The 15,275-nt window shown below is 49.1% G+C and overlaps 1 protein-coding gene across 1 annotated transcript in view; it reads left to right on the top strand.

The window, feature by feature from the left end:
• Nucleotides 1-6,275: 6,275 nt before the first annotated feature.
• POLE (DNA polymerase epsilon, catalytic subunit) overlaps nt 6,276-15,275 on the top strand; it is a 33,471-nt gene continuing 24,471 nt past the window's right edge. The window contains 13 exon segments of the mRNA XM_079322731.1: nt 6,276-6,597; nt 7,080-7,160; nt 7,234-7,278; nt 7,417-7,509; nt 8,028-8,182; nt 10,994-11,135; nt 11,428-11,508; nt 11,755-11,862; nt 12,272-12,382; nt 12,645-12,730; nt 13,434-13,553; nt 14,294-14,426; nt 15,079-15,192. Coding sequence (XP_079178857.1) covers nt 6,367-6,597; nt 7,080-7,160; nt 7,234-7,278; nt 7,417-7,509; nt 8,028-8,182; nt 10,994-11,135; nt 11,428-11,508; nt 11,755-11,862; nt 12,272-12,382; nt 12,645-12,730; nt 13,434-13,553; nt 14,294-14,426; nt 15,079-15,192 — 1,500 coding nt within the window. The 5' untranslated portion in view covers nt 6,276-6,366.

Below are 15,275 nucleotides of genomic sequence, written 5' to 3'. Positions count from 1 at the left end.
GGTCCTGCCCCAGTAGGTCCTGCCCAGCTCCTGAGCTGGTACAGTCACTCCATGGTGATTAGTGAGGTGCTCAGCCATGCAGCTGGTGGTGGCAACGGGGCCCAGCTTGCAGGTCTGTCCCAAGTGGAACAGTGGTGCCTTGCTGTGTGGCTGACAGGGCCATGACAGCAGTGCCAGGCAGCTGCAAACCCTCAGCTCTCTGCTTTCTCTGCAAGTCTCAAGCAGAAGACAACCTGCAGCCCTTCACCTCCCATCACCCCCAACATTAACCACCCATCATTCCACTGCAGCAGGGACAAGGGCAGGGGGTGTTCCGTGCAGGCTGGGGCAGAGAGAGACTGCCCAACCCAGGCACATGCTGGGAGGCCGGGTGAGATGCAGGGAACAGGGTGATGGGCAGGTGCTGAGGTGACTCCATAACCCAGTGGTGGAGCCTCTGGCATCCATAGACCTGCATTTCAGGCTGGATGGAAGCCTCTGCTTCAATGTTTCCTCGCAAGAAAACTTCTGCCCTTACCTGCACAGCCCTGCCGTGCCTTCTCCTGGGAAGGAAGTCCTGGAAGAGGAGTCAGGTTGGGGAGAAACAGAAAGGGAAGGGAACAAGGGACAGAGGCTGTTTGAATGGAGCAGCCCAAGGGATGGAGCAGGTGCAGGCAGGGTCATGGGCAGGAGAAGAAGCACTCAGCTGGGACACAAAGGCTCTTTGACAGTGGATCAGCCCTGAAGTCACCCAGTGCTTTCAGTTTCTTGGGAAGTGACAAAGTCAGAGCTTTGGGTCTTCTCAGATGGCTGAGACAGATACCACGGCACAGCAGCAGACCACGGCTGATAGCCACAGCCAGTTCTGCGTTCTCATCAGGACTTTGAGAAGCAGAACATCCACAGTGCTAGTGTCTCTGTGCAAGAGCTCCAGGCACTGGATCCCTCAAACAGGAATGCTGCACTACAACAGCAGACAGATAGAGAAGGACGTGACCCTGTAGCACTGCGAAATCACCTCCAGCTGCTTTTTTTTGTGCAGTGTACTAACATGTAAGTGTAGGGTGGGCTGGGGGAGGTGAGTGAAGATTTGTCCAAAGCGAGGAGGGAGGTGGATGCAGATCAGGGTGGTTCCTAGAGAGGGACCCTGGCTAGGAACACAGGCAGGAGGGAAGGAGCCAGATGTCTGTGGCTGTATGTGCACCAGGGAGGTGTGAGAAGATAAGGAATCATCAGGTCAGATCATGCCCTGGTCCTCACTGACAGTCTGCTGAGTGAGGCTGCTGGAGCTGCAAGGTCATGGGGGAGCATGTGGAAGTCACAGCACATGCAAGAATATACAGTGGCACCCGAGGGGACTTGTGCAGCTAATGGGATGAGGAAGGCTAGGTGAAGATTGCTGGAGGATGCCTTCTTCTCACACATATGAGGCACAAAGGACAATGTCTTTCTGCTGCTCCAGACACAGAGTGAGGAGTTGGTGACCAGCCCTCACTTACCTCTGACAGATGCTCAACCTCTGACAGTTGTGATCCTCCTGTGGTTTGCTAGGAGAGGATTTGATGACTGAGTTGGGAATGCAAGTTAGTGTTGTGAGGGGTGATGGGGAGGCTAATGCTGTTGTGCTGATAAAGGTTATGCTAAAGTGAATCCAGAAGTGTTGGCAGTCCCAGGGCAATATGGGTAACTGGATGTGGAGTGTCTCCAAATTACTCTGAAGCAACCGGGACAAGTGGTGTCTTTCAAGGGAATGAAGGAAGGGGTTACAGCCTTTACTGAGTCCCCATTAAAGAGGGGTCTTTTAGAGCCATGTATGTACCCCTATAAAACTCCTATCCTGCTGAAAGGAATGAAGGACTTGTCTTTATAAACAAACTGAGTCTGCTGGTAGATAAACCTAGCACTGAAAGATAAAAGAAATAATGAGAAGGATCTCACTGGTTGATAAATGGAATGAGAAAGGTTTGTCTCTAGGAACAAACTGTAGGCCTGCTGATAAATAAAATTAGATACTGAGAGAAAACAGAAACAGAGGAATGGCACTGAGTGACACAAGGAAAAGACAAAGGTGGAAGTATACATTAGAAGGGAGTCTTAGGTATTAGGCATTTCAGGAAATCAGTACCTCTCAAGTATCTCAGCCAGTGGGGAATGAGAGAGGGACATGAGGCTGGTAAATTAGGATAAAAAGGAGGCTGCATCCTCCAAAAATTTGAGAGACCACAATGGAAATGCCCCATGGCCTCTCCCTTTATTTGAATAAAGTTACAGGACTCCTCTGTTTCTTTTTGGATATAAACCTCTGGTGTTTGTGGATTAATTTTCCTGACACTGCCAGTTCAGAAATCAGATGGAAGCTATAGAATGGTGCAGGACCTAAGAACAATAAATGAAACTACTGAACCCAGGCACTCCGTGGTCCCAGATTCTTATACCATCTTGGACCAGGTTTTCTCCTCACACTGCTACCATTCATACATGATTTTAAAGATAATTTCTGAGAATGCCCACTTACAGAGCATAGTAAACAGTATTATGCCTTTGTGCTGGAACAAAAGGGAGAAGGGAAAATAGTAAAAAATAAAATGGGTGGTCTTTCTGCAGGGATACACTGAAGCATTGGTCATATTTATATAGGAAAGATATTAAAAGCATTTACTCCATATATAGGAATTAGGTTATTGCAGCATATGAAGGACTTGTTCCTGTCAGGAGAACCAGAGGAGGTGGTAGGGGAAGCCACTGTGAAACTGCTTAACTTTCTGGCTGGAGAAGGGGGGCTTCTAGTGTCTGAAGGGAGGGTAGATGTGATGGAGAGAAAGGCTGAATGTTTGGGCCATCTTCTGGATGAAGGCTTGCAATGTGTGGGAGTCCAGGGAATCTTGGAGGTGCCATTGGCCAGGACTGAAGGGGAGCTGTGACAGCTTTAAAGATTAATAGGGTATTACAGGAGCTGGATTAAGGACTTTTTATTCTGTGACTTTTTAAACTCAGATACCCCGAGTGTTGTGGTATGGACACCAGAAAGAGAAAAACTTTGGCCAGACTCTGAAAAGGAATTTGAATTGTATGCACATATTAAACAGGGCTCTGCCAAATGTGCTAAAACACCTCTAGTGCTAAAACATTTGACCCATTGGCAAGGGGGTGGCCCCACTATTTACTCCAAGGGTAACTGAGGCTCCGTTGTCTGCAGAATTGTGCAGCCACAGCTTTGATGGTAACTGGTGGCAGTACCGTTAAAGTCTGGCATCAAGTTCTAAATAAATGACCAGCACTAGATTGTTACAGTATGAAATCTGTCTAAAGGAACAGGAGGATTTAGAATTGAGAAGTGGGTGAGGGTTTAACCCAGCCTCCTGTTTAACTGGTTCCAAGGAAGGAAACCCAAAGGAAAGTCATGGCTGTATCCAAGAAACAGACCTCCAGATCAGAGCTAGGGAAGATTTACAGGATACCCCTTGGCCAAATGGGGAAAGTTGTTTATTGATAGATCTTAAAGAGTAAAGTGTAATAGGAGGGTACTGAGTTTCTGGATATGGTGTAGTAAAAGAAAGGGAAATGCAAGAAGAGGGGGAGCTACCATGCACATGATCAGCAGAGACCACAGAATTGTATGCCTTAATAAAAGCCTGCAAAGTGTATCAAGGAAAGGTAGTGAACATTTACAGATTCAAAGTAGGCATGTGGGGTGGTACCTGAGTTTGGAAAACTGGGAGGAGAGAGGTTTGTTAACTTGCAGGGGAAAAAAAGTCTCATGAAAACTCAATTACTCGCCTGTTGGAGGTGGTGAATTTACTAAAAGAGGTAGAAATAATACCCGTTAGGGGACATCAGGCAGGATACTCAGAAGAGACAATAGGTGATCAACTGGCCAATGGAGAGGTTCAGAAGGCAGCTGGATCCTCCATTTGATCCCTGTGGCTCAGCCATTGCCAGGGGAAGGGGGAAGTCATGGTGGTGGTGATATGTTTCCCACCAGAGGAGTTGGAGATAATTAAAGGTGGTGGGCCAAAAGAAATAGGGGTATTTGATTTACAGAGGACAATGGTGAATGCCAGGAGCTTTGACCCTGCAAATGCTGAAACAGCTCCATGAGGGGAGTCATTGGGGCTCTCTAGGATTGGCAGAGACCTTCCTCAAGACGTTCTGCTTTGGGTCTTCTTTGTTTTAGCAAAAAGAGCTATTGAGGGCTGCCTGGCAAAAGTTAATAGCCAGACTACAAAGGAGATTGCAAGGCAGAAGAGTGACCCTGGGCTGTAAATCCTTCTAGAGGTGTCTATTTGAGATGCCCTGGGCAAGAGGGATTAAATAACCTCTGATAGTGGTATGCTGGCTGGCAGGGTGGCCAGAGGCATATCTAGCCACTTCAGCAACTTATTTGATCGTTACCAAATAATTTCTGAATATGGGATTGTGAAGGCAGTGGACTCAGACAGGGGAACTCATTTTACAGAGGGATCCTTCAAAGGATTATGGCTGCTTTAAGAATTTAGTGGGACTTCCATATCCCCTGGCATCCTCAGAATTCAGGTCAAATAGAAAGGATGAACATGTCACCAAAACTTCAGCAAAAACAAAAAACTCCCCCACAACTACTTTTAGTGTTACAGAATCAAGGCATTACTTTATTCTGGCCAGAATGTGCAACAGAAATAATTTCACTCACACATTGCCTGGAGGTGCTGAGCAAAATATACCATGACACATAAATTTTACTAGATTTCTCCCATATTTTATACAGCCACACCTCATAGAAATTCATTGGTTCAATGTGCATTGGTCCCTAGTTACGCAGGTTTTAGAATTTGGTTTCCTATTGTTTACTGATTTCTTTCCCTCTGAGGCTAATTTGGCCCTCATTCCTTGGTTCTCTTATCAATCTTTTCCAGACCAGGTGTCTCTGACTGTGCCAGGGGGCAGTGTCTGGGGTTGATGGTTGATGTCAATGCTCATTGAAGGTTGCCTATCTGCTGGTATCTGTGTCTGCTGGCTATTCCAAATCAATGTAGGTATTGAACTCATCAGTTTTGCCCCGGTGAGTCATTTGAAAATAAACTTCAGTTCCCTTTTCCCAGGACAAAGGCGAACTAACCTGACTAAAGCTACTTTAAAAATTGTTAAACTTTGTATAATTTCCAATACTCTGTCTCCTTTAGGTACAGGGCTTTTCATAGTGTGATTTTTCTCTACAAAGAGGAGATACTAATCCATGGGTTATCCAGAAACCCATTGGGGTAAGCCCTTCCAGAATGATCAGCCTGAGCTTTGCTACTGCTGAACCTGTGAACCGGGAGGACACCAGACACGGGGAGGGTGACAGCTGATGACAGCACCTTGCAGGTGGCCGTCTTGTGTCCGGTGCCTGTGGGTCCTGGGTATCCTGTGTTTGCACCCATGTGTGTGTCTCTGGGACCTGTGTGTACTTTGAAGCCCAAAACTGGGCAAGAAAATAAAACTCTGTAGTAAGATGGCTACAGAGCAGGTATTTGTTTATTCAGCACTGGGAGGGAAGGGGATTTCTCTGACAAAAACTTATTAAATCTTCTTTAGCCTTCAGTTACACTTTGAAAGTCCTTCCGTGCAACATCATAATTACAACATATCATTAACATACTCATATTTGTAAAAGCTGTGTCATGGTTTTACAACAGTTTGTTGCTTTTGTGCATGCATCAGTTCCTTCTGTGGCGGTCATCAGTCTTCTGGTGGTGTTTTGATGAAGGCTTCTGTCGTCTTCCTCACATGTCAACTTCATACCTCTATCTTCAGCGCATGCCTTGGTGCTTCTTGTTTTTCAGTCTAACTTGTTTTTAGCTAATTTTGTAGTTTGCAAGTTCCGTTAAAACTTGCTACCTTGATCTTGATGGCGTTTTTTTATCTCATTTACCCCGCTACCTTGCTTTTCTTTGCTATCTTGCTTGCTTTACCTGCACACCTTGTTCCACTATTACTTAAGGTTAACCTTTTGTTACATACCGCTTAGGATTCACTCTGGGACCTGCGCTCAGCTTCGCTGCTACTGGAAACCACAAGGCGGAAAGCAGAGCCACACTCTGGGCCTGGGCCTGGGCCTGGGCCTAGGCCTGGGCACGAGCCGGCTCCGGAGCTCAGCGGCCGGCGAGGGGACCCCGCTGGGGGCCCTGGGCCGCCCTCCCGCCGCAGCTCCGGCCCAGCCGCCACGCCCGGGGAGCCGCGGGGGGGCGGGACGAGGGGCGAGGGCTCCGCCTGTCATTGGTGGATTGTGCCCGCTGGGGAGGCGGGGCCGCGTTTCTGATTGTTGCTCTCGCTGCGGGGCGCCGTGAGGAGTTCGCTCTCGCGAGAACCGGGCGCAGCGCGGGAAATTCCTCCCGCGGCGCTGCTGAGGTGCGGCCTGCGCCTGCCGGGATGGGGCTGCGGGACGGCGCTGAGCCCGAGGCAGCGCGGCGGGGGCGGCGGCCAGGCGGGCACCGGGAGCTGGCGGACGACGCCGGGTCTGGCCGTGACGATGCTCCCGCGCTGTCTGCACTCAAGCGCCTGGAGCGGGCGCAGCGCACGGACCGGCTGGATGCGCTGTTCGGCTTTGAGCGGCCCGCGGAGCCCGGTGAGCGGACGGGCTGGCTCATCAACATGCACCCGGTATGGGCCGGCGCGGCAGGAGGCAAGCAGGCGACAGATGGGGCACGGGGCGTCCAGTGGGGGGCACCCCGATAGGGCCTGGGGAGGGGTTTCCCACAGAGACAGCCCAGCAATACCAGGAATGGGAGTCCCGTGGAGTTATGGCCGGTGGGGCTGGGGGCAGGGGTCCTATGGGGAGACGTCCGATACAGTGTGGGGTGTAGGGGGAATGTCCCATCGAGTTACTCCTAATAGGGCGTTGGGGGAGTAAGTCCCCTGGGGAGACCCGTGGTAGGGCCGGGCCAGGCTGTTCCCACTGACAGACCCCGGCCCTACTCGAGGAAGGAGGTCCTGTGTCCCTGCTGGGCCTCCCATGTTCCCCTGGCCCTCCCGGAAGGGAAGTCCCACACTGAGACTTGTGGTAAGCTCCAGGGGGAAACTGTCCCGTGCTGGGGTCCCGGGGTAATCTCATGGTGCCCATGAATCCTGATACCCATGGACAGACGGAGGTGCTGGATGAGGACCGGCGGTCAGTGAGTGCAGTGGACTACTACTTCATCCAGGAGGATGGAAGCCGCTTCAAGGTGGGTGCCAGGGCAAGTGGGTATGCTGTCCCAAGAGGGAACCTGTCACCATCATCTGCCTGCTCCTTCCTAGGTGGCCCTACCCTACCAGCCCTACTTCTACATTGCCACCCAGAAGGTGAGGAGGGGCAGGGCTAAGCTCTCCAGGGGAGGAGACAGCATCTTGGGGAGCTCAAGATCTCCTGGGCAGTCTGCTTTGGGATGATCTCCTCCCAAGGATAGAGGCACACTGCTCAGCCCCAGGGTCTCTTGACAGGGCTGTGAACGGGAAGTGTCTTCCTTCCTCTCCAAGAAGTTCCAAGGGAAGATTGCAAAGCTGGAAACTGTCCCCAAAGAGGACTTGGACTTGGTCTGTATCCCTCTGTGCCATTTTATTTTTTTTGACCTTGCACAGCTCTAGTAGGAAGGGAAAGCAGCATTCTTAACTTGTGTCTCCTGATGCTGTGGCATCTCACAAATGTATTTACTATGGCTAATTGCTTATCAGCAGTAATTACATTCCTCTCCTTGAAAATATCAACCGTTTCAGTCAATGTGTTCAGGATATTAATTTCTGAAATTAAAGTGGCTGGTGGAAGAAGAATACTGCAGAAGGGGAATGCTGCTTATGCTTGACCCATTCTTCCTCTTCTTCCCTGGGTAAATTCTACTTGTGGGTGCCTGCACAAGCAGCAGGACTGGCTGGGCTCTTGCTGTGCTGCTCTTGTGCTCTTGACACACCCACCAGGATCTCTCCTTGGTGCTTTACTGTCCCACTCATCAACACCTATTTTTTGGCCAGTCCCTCCATCTGCATCAGTCCTGTTCGCCTTCCACCCTCTCTCATAGTGCCTATCCCTGAACTGCTGTTCTCCTGCTGCTTTGCAGCCAAACCACTTGGTGGGTCTGAAGAGGAACTACATCAAGCTGTCCTTCAACACGGTGGAGGACTTGGTGAAGGTGCGGAAGGATATCTCTCCTGCTGTGAGGAAAAACAGGGAGCAGGACCAGGCGAGTGATGTCTACACGACCATGCTGTCGAGGTGGGAGCTCCCCACAGGGGATTCAGTCAGTCTCTTGTGTTGATAATTCATAGAACCATGGAGTAGTTTGGGTTGGAAGGGACCTCTAAAGGCTGTCTAGTCCAACCCACCTGTGGTAATGCCTTCCACTATCACAGGTTGTTCCAATCCCTGTCCAACCTGGCCTTGAACACTTCTAGGGATCCATGGGCAGCCACAGCTTCTCTAGGCAATATGTGCCAGTGCCTTACCACCCACTTAATAATTAGACCCTCTTGATTATTTCCCAACTGTCCTCAGAGTTGTTGTCTGACCCCTACTATGCCTCTCTGCCAGCCATCTTCAGTGTGGTTCTTCCTGCTCTGTGCTGCACATTGAGAGGCCCCAAAGCTGATGGGACAGGATGTGGTGGTATCTCTGGTTGCCTGTCAAAGTTTGCCTGTTCCCTGTAAAAGGATCCAGAGAAGCAATGGGCAGCCTTCTAGTTGTGATCAAGACAGAAATAATCCAAAATTTTCTATTTCTCTCCTGTCCCTGACTCCTGCTGCTAGTGTTACCAGTGGCAGTGGACATCTGTGGTAGACAGACACTGGGGGAGGGACTATGCTAGACCTGTTGTTTACAAGTAGAGATGGGCTGGTGGGAGATGTAATAGTTGGAGGCTGTTTGGGGCATAGTGATCATGAAATTATAGAGTTCTTGGTATTTGTTGAAATAAGGAGGAGCATCAATAAAACTTTTGCAATGGACTTCTAGAGGGCAGACTTTGGCTCATTTAGGAGAGTTCCTTGGGAAGCAGCCCTTAAAAACAAAGCCTTCCAGGAAGGGTGGGCATGCTTCAAAATAGAGATTTTGAGGGCACAGGAACAGACTGTTCCTATGGGCTGAAAGATGAGTTGACAGGGCAAACATCCAGCCTGGAGGGCAAGGAGGTTTGAAGAAACTTAGGAATAAAAAGAGAATGTATCATCTTTGGAAGGGGAGTCAGGTATCTCAGGAAATGTTTAAGGGGGTTGCTAAGGCATGTAGGAAAAAAATAGGCCAAATCTCAGTTAGAGCTTAATTTGGCAACTTTTTGAAGGATAATAAATGTTTTTACAAATATATTAACAGCAAAAGGAAGGGTAAGACCAACCTTTGTTCTCTACTAGATGTGAGAGGGAGCTTAGTTAACTGCAGATGAGGAAAAGGCGGAAGTGCTTATTGCCTTCTTTGCCTCAGTCTTTAGTGGGAAGACAGCTTGTCCTTAGGACAATTGTCCTGGGATGGTAGATGGTGTCAGGGTGCAGAATAGTGCCATTGTTATCCAGAAGAAGGCAGTCAGAGAACTGCTGAGCCACTTGGATATTCATAAATCTATGGGACCAGATGGGATCCACCCCAGGGTGGTGAAGGGAGCTGACAGCTGGAACAGTCCTGGTTGGACTGGTGAGGTTCCAGATGACTGGAAACTGGCAATGTGACACCCATTCACAAAGAGGGTAGGAATGAGGATCCTGGTAGTTATAGGCCACTTAGCCTGACCTCAGTACCTGGTATACTGAGTGTCATCACACAGCACTTACAGGATGGCCAGGGTATCAGACTCACCCAGCATGGGTTTAGGAAGGGTAGGTCACGTTTGACCTACCTGATTTCCTTTTATGAACAGGTGGCCTGCCTCGTGGATGCAGGAAAGGCTGTGGGTGTTGTCTATCTGGACTTCAGCAAGGCCTTTGGCACTGTTCCCCACAGCAAACTCCTGGAAGAGCTGCAGCCCACAGCTTGGACAGGAGCACTCTGCTGGGTTAAGAACTGGCTGGATGGCCGGGCCCAGAGAGTGGTGGTGAACATTGCTGCATCCAGCTGGTGGCCAGTCACCAGTGGTGTCCCCCAGGAATTTGTGCTGTGCAATATTTTTATTGAAGACATAGATGAAGGTATTGAGGGTCTATACTTGGCAGACAAAACTAAGCTGGGAGCATGTGTCAATCTGTTGGAAGGTAGGAGGGCTCTGCAGAGAGATCTGGACCGGTTGGATGGATGAACAGTGGGATGAAATGTAACAAGTCCAAATTTGTATTTTGGCCACAATAACCCCCTGCAGCATTACAGGCTGGGGACAGTGTGGCTGGACAGTGCCCAGGCAGGAAGGGACCTGGGGGTACTGGTTGACAGCCAACTGAACGTGAGCCAGCAGTGTGTCCTGGTAGCCAAGAAAGCCAACAGCATCCTGGGCTGTGTCAGGAATAGTGTGGCCAGCAGGAGCAGGGAGGTCATTCTTCCCCTGTACTCAGCCCTGGTGAGGCTGCACCTTGAGTGCAGCATCCAGTTCTGGGCCCCTCAGTTTAGAAAGGACATTGAGATGCCTGAGTGCATCCAGAGGAGAGCAGCAAGGCTGGTGAGGGGCTTGGAACACAAGCCCTATGAGGAACAGCTGAGGGAGCTGGGGTTGTTTAGCCAGGAGAAAAGGAGACTCAGGGGTGACTTTATCACTCTATCCAACTACCTGAAGGGTGGTTGTAGTTTGTGGGGGTTGATCTCTTTTTCCAGGCAGCAAGTGGCAGACCGAGAGGACATGGCCTTAAACTGCGCCAAGGGAAATTTAGGTTGGATGTTAGCAAAAAGTTTTATACTGAAAGAGTGGTAAAGTACTGGAATTGTCTGCCCAGAGAGGTGGTGGACTCACCATCCCTGGATGTGTTTAAAAGAAGACTGGATGTGGCACTCAGTGCCCTGGTTTGGTTGAGGTATTAGAGCATGGGTTGGACTCGATGATTTTAAAGGTCTCTTCTAACCTAGTGATTCTATGTGACACATGGGTAAGGCAGTTGCTTCCCTCTGCTCTTGCAGTGCTCTAAGTGGGGGCAGTCTAAGCACAGATGAGGAAGGAGTCTCCAAAAAAATTGCCAATCAGATGGACAACATTGTGGATATGCGGGAGTATGATGTGCCCTACCATGTTCGTCTTTCCATTGACCTGAAGATCCATGTGGTGAGCTTTGCTTTCCCAGTCACATTCCTGAAGCACAGAAAAAATTCATTCTCTCCAACACCTTTACAAAAGTATTGGTGACAATGAGTTCATGTCTAGAGCTCAGTTCTGTTCTGCTGGGCTTCTCCTTAGTTTATGGCACACAGAAAAGCTACCTGGTTAATGCATAGCCATAAGTTGAGCCTTTCTTCTGGGCTGGCTGTTTGCCACAGTTCCATCCCCAGCAGCTGGACAGAGTGACATGGGAATGTTTCCCTGCATTAAGGCACTGCCCACCCTTATCTCTCCACAGGCTCACTGGTACAATGTGCGGTACCGGGGCAGCACCTACCCCCCCGAAATCAGCCGCCGAGATGACCTTGTGGAGCGGCCGGTGAGCACTGTGCACAAGTCCTCTGGCATGTGTGTCCGCCCCAACAGACTGTCCAATGTTCTGCCAGTGTGAAACCATGGTGGCAGGGGGAACGCTGGGCTTGGGTGGTGATTTTTGGGTTGCTAAAGCACTAAAATGATTAATGGGGATGTTCTGGTTCACTTACTGGACCAACACTGGGTTTTATGGGGAGCTACCCTTTCAGTCAGCTCTGGAATATTTTCTAATGGATTTGGTCTTGCTCAGGATCCTGTTGTTCTTGCCTTTGATATTGAAACAACCAAACTCCCTTTGAAGTTTCCTGATGCAGACACAGACCAGATCATGATGATCTCCTACATGATTGATGGACAGGTAAGGATACCAGGGTGGTTTCCTTTGGGCTTGGGCAGCAAAGCCAGGAAGCAACCCAGCACTCCCCTCCAATCCTGCTGTCTCCAGGTTTGCCATGCTGTCAGCTGCATGATGTATGGCTGTTGGAATAGCATTAAAGTCTGGGTGATGTACTGTATACAGAGTTTTGTGGAACCCAGCCCAGGTTGCTGGTGCTTCTCTTCAGGAGAGAGACAACAGCGGTGTCCCATGTTGTCTCTCCATGGCCACATTTTCCAATGGTCAATGATGCTTCAATGGATGACTCCCAAAATGTTACTTTTTGACAGAAGCTCTGGCTTTCGGGAGGAAAGCATCCCATTGTTTGGGCAGCATTTTTGAGTTATCTGCAACCTTAGTCCTCCTCACTGCCTCCTTGTTTCCTCCTCAGGGCTACCTGATCACAAACAGGGAGATTGTCTCAGAGAACATTGAAGACTTTGAGTTTACTCCCAAGCCAGAGTATGAGGGTCCATTTTGTGTCTTTAATGAACCTGATGAGGTAAGTCAATTCTGCTCTGCAGTTATATCTGCCTGGAGCTTTTCTTGCCCAGAGTGCCCATTCCCTGGCAGATTGCCTCCCTGGGAAACACAGTCCAGCAAGGTTGCGTGTGCTTTTGTTTCTTGGGAATAAGGGTAACAGAGATCAGGTTTGTGCTAGGTGTAGAGGAAAGAGGAGGGGTGGAACAAACTGTGATATCCACCACTTCTTTGTGCAGGAGATGAAGTTCCTTAAAATACATGTCTTTTCTGTTTCATCCCAGGCTCATTTAATCCAGAGATGGTTTGAACACATCCAGGAGACCAAACCCACCATCATTGTCACATACAATGGAGACTTCTTTGACTGGTAAGATCAGGGATGGTGACTGAACTGGCAATGTGTCATCTGAACTAGAGGGTGAGATCAGGTTCTATCCTCGACATCCTTCCATAGCTCAGACAGTGTGGGGAGGCCTTGTGGCCATATGCGGAGCAGCCATGTCCTGCACCTCACCAAATCCTGTGGTCATTGGACTTGGCAGTAGGACTTTCTGAAGGGTCCCATTTGTTTGCCTGAGCTGCTTTTAAACCCCTGGCAATGTGGAAATGTGAGCATGTGGATGAACTCAGTCATGGGAGAGCAGGGAGAGGGTCAAAAAAGACCTGGAGGATATTGGAGGAGGTGTGCAGAAGAGTCTGGGGAAGCAAGAGGAGAGGGACCATACACCTCTACCTCCAGGTGCAGGATACAAGCAAGCAGGTTTTGCCTCTTGAGCCACAAAATGGTTTGGGTTGGAGAAGACCTTAAAAATCATCTTGTTCCAACCCCACTACCATGACCAAAGACACCTTCCACTAGACCAGGTTGTTTCAAGTCCCAGCTGGCCTTGAAGTTCCAGGTATTATATGTCTATTTGTCCTGCAGGAAGTTTTTCCTGTGACCAGATACACAGAAAAATCACAAGAAAAATTCTTTAGGCAGTTTGTAACAAAGTGGTCATGGAACCATTGTTGGAAATGCAGGAACATGGCTGTTCTGCTCCTTCTCTTCATGCTGCCTCTTTCTCCAGGCCCTTTGTGGAAGCAAGAGCCGCAGCTCATGGAATTAACATGTATCAGGAAATTGGGTTTCAGAAGGATAGCCAGGGAGAGTACAAAGCATCCCAGTGCATCCACATGGACTGTCTGAGGTACCGAATGCTGCCCCTCTACCACGTAGCTGTGTCTTTATCTCTCCCATTCAGATAAAATACCTACAGTTGTATTTAAATACTGTTCTCGTGTTCTGTCAGTTGGAAGCTTTGTGTGTCGCCTTCTTCAGCTGTGTGATTATCCATTCCTGTGTTGTCTTCTTCCCCTTGGTGTGCTGCATCCCAGGAACTGTCAAGTCTTATCCTAAAGGGCTCCTAGGCTGCTCTTGCCCTGCAGCCTTGGGTGTTTGATCGCTGATTTGGGAGGACAGAGAGAGGGAATGGGTTAAGATCTGGCCATTGGAGCAGGGAAAGGGACTACAGCCTCACCTACCAGCCTCCTGACATAGAGGGAAGACAAAAGGACACATGGGAGAGACAGAACTTGGGGGTTTTATGTGGATTTCCCCCCTGGAGCAGACTGGGCTCTGGAGCACAGCAAGATGTCCTTGCAGTTCTTGCTGGTGAGGTCTTCTTCAGTGGTGAAATATTTATCTTAAAGCCACTGAGGGAGCTGGAAGGTGGAAATTATGATCAGTGGTCGTGGGATGGACAGTGGGCATTGTTCTGGTTGGGCTAGCTGAAGCTGGACAGCCTGGTACCCCACTGTTCTTGAATGCTTGGCTGAACTTGGTGAGAGATCCCCATGGTAGTTGAGATCCCCTTCACAATCTTGACCCTGTTTTGAAGGTCAGGTCTGGTTTCTCTGCACAAACTGATATTTTCCTGATTCTGTCCAGGTGGGTGAAGAGAGACAGTTACCTCCCAGTGGGAAGTCACAACCTGAAAGCAGCAGCTAAAGCAAAACTGGGTTATGATCCGGTGGAGCTGGACCCTGAGGAGATGTGCCGGATGGCCGTGGAGGAGCCTCAGGTATTCCCTCCCTGTGCTCTGTGGGGAAACAAACCTAGAGCAGCTGCACTAAGACTGAGTCTGTAAGTTAGACTGGATTTTGAGAAATTGACTGAATCTGTCTCCCCAGTTTTCCAATGCCTTAGAGCTTACAGGGAGAAGGAACAGGATTCCTCTGAAGTGCTTCTGGCCCTGGCATTACACTGTGCATTCTCTGTATTTATTTAATCAGAGTGGGGTGAAAAGCACCGCTGAAATCAGAAACACCATGAAGAGCTGAGACCAGATGAGGATGCAGGGGAGGGTTAGTGCTGCAGGTCTCACAGGCAGGATGTTCTGCTGAGCAGCTTATTGAGACCCAGACTGGGCAGATTATGTTCCTTCAGCTCATCTTCCCTGTTCCTTCTCAGTTAGAACTGACATGTTGCTGTTTGATTACAGCTAAAGCAGGATGGTCTCAGAAGCAAATGCATTATTTTTTATATAGTTTATACTCTTTATATACATAATCTAATTTATATATATATACTTTATATAGTCTGAGGAGAAGTACACGTTCTCCTTCTTCCTGTTGATAGGAGAATGTCCAGCAGGAAGCAATGAAAGATCATTGTCATTGAGCCACTCTGTCGCTTGGAATTTGGGTTAATTTGTGTCTCTTGTTCCTTGACAGACCCTGGCCACCTACTCAGTGTCCGATGCTGTTGCTACTTATTACATGTATATGAAGTATGTGCATCCCTTCATTTTTGCCTTGTGTACCATCATTCCCATGGAGCCTGATGAGGTGAGTGCTTTCTTAAAATTATGATCTCTTTGCTGGGTGAAGTGCCATGATTCCCACACTGCAGGGATACTCTGGCCACAGAT

This window comes from Erithacus rubecula, assembly GCF_903797595.1.
Source record: "Erithacus rubecula genome assembly, chromosome: 19".
Lineage (NCBI taxonomy): Eukaryota > Metazoa > Chordata > Aves > Passeriformes > Muscicapidae > Erithacus > Erithacus rubecula.
The sequence above is the reverse complement of the archived record's forward strand: the minus strand, read 5'-3'. Positions and strand labels throughout refer to the sequence as shown.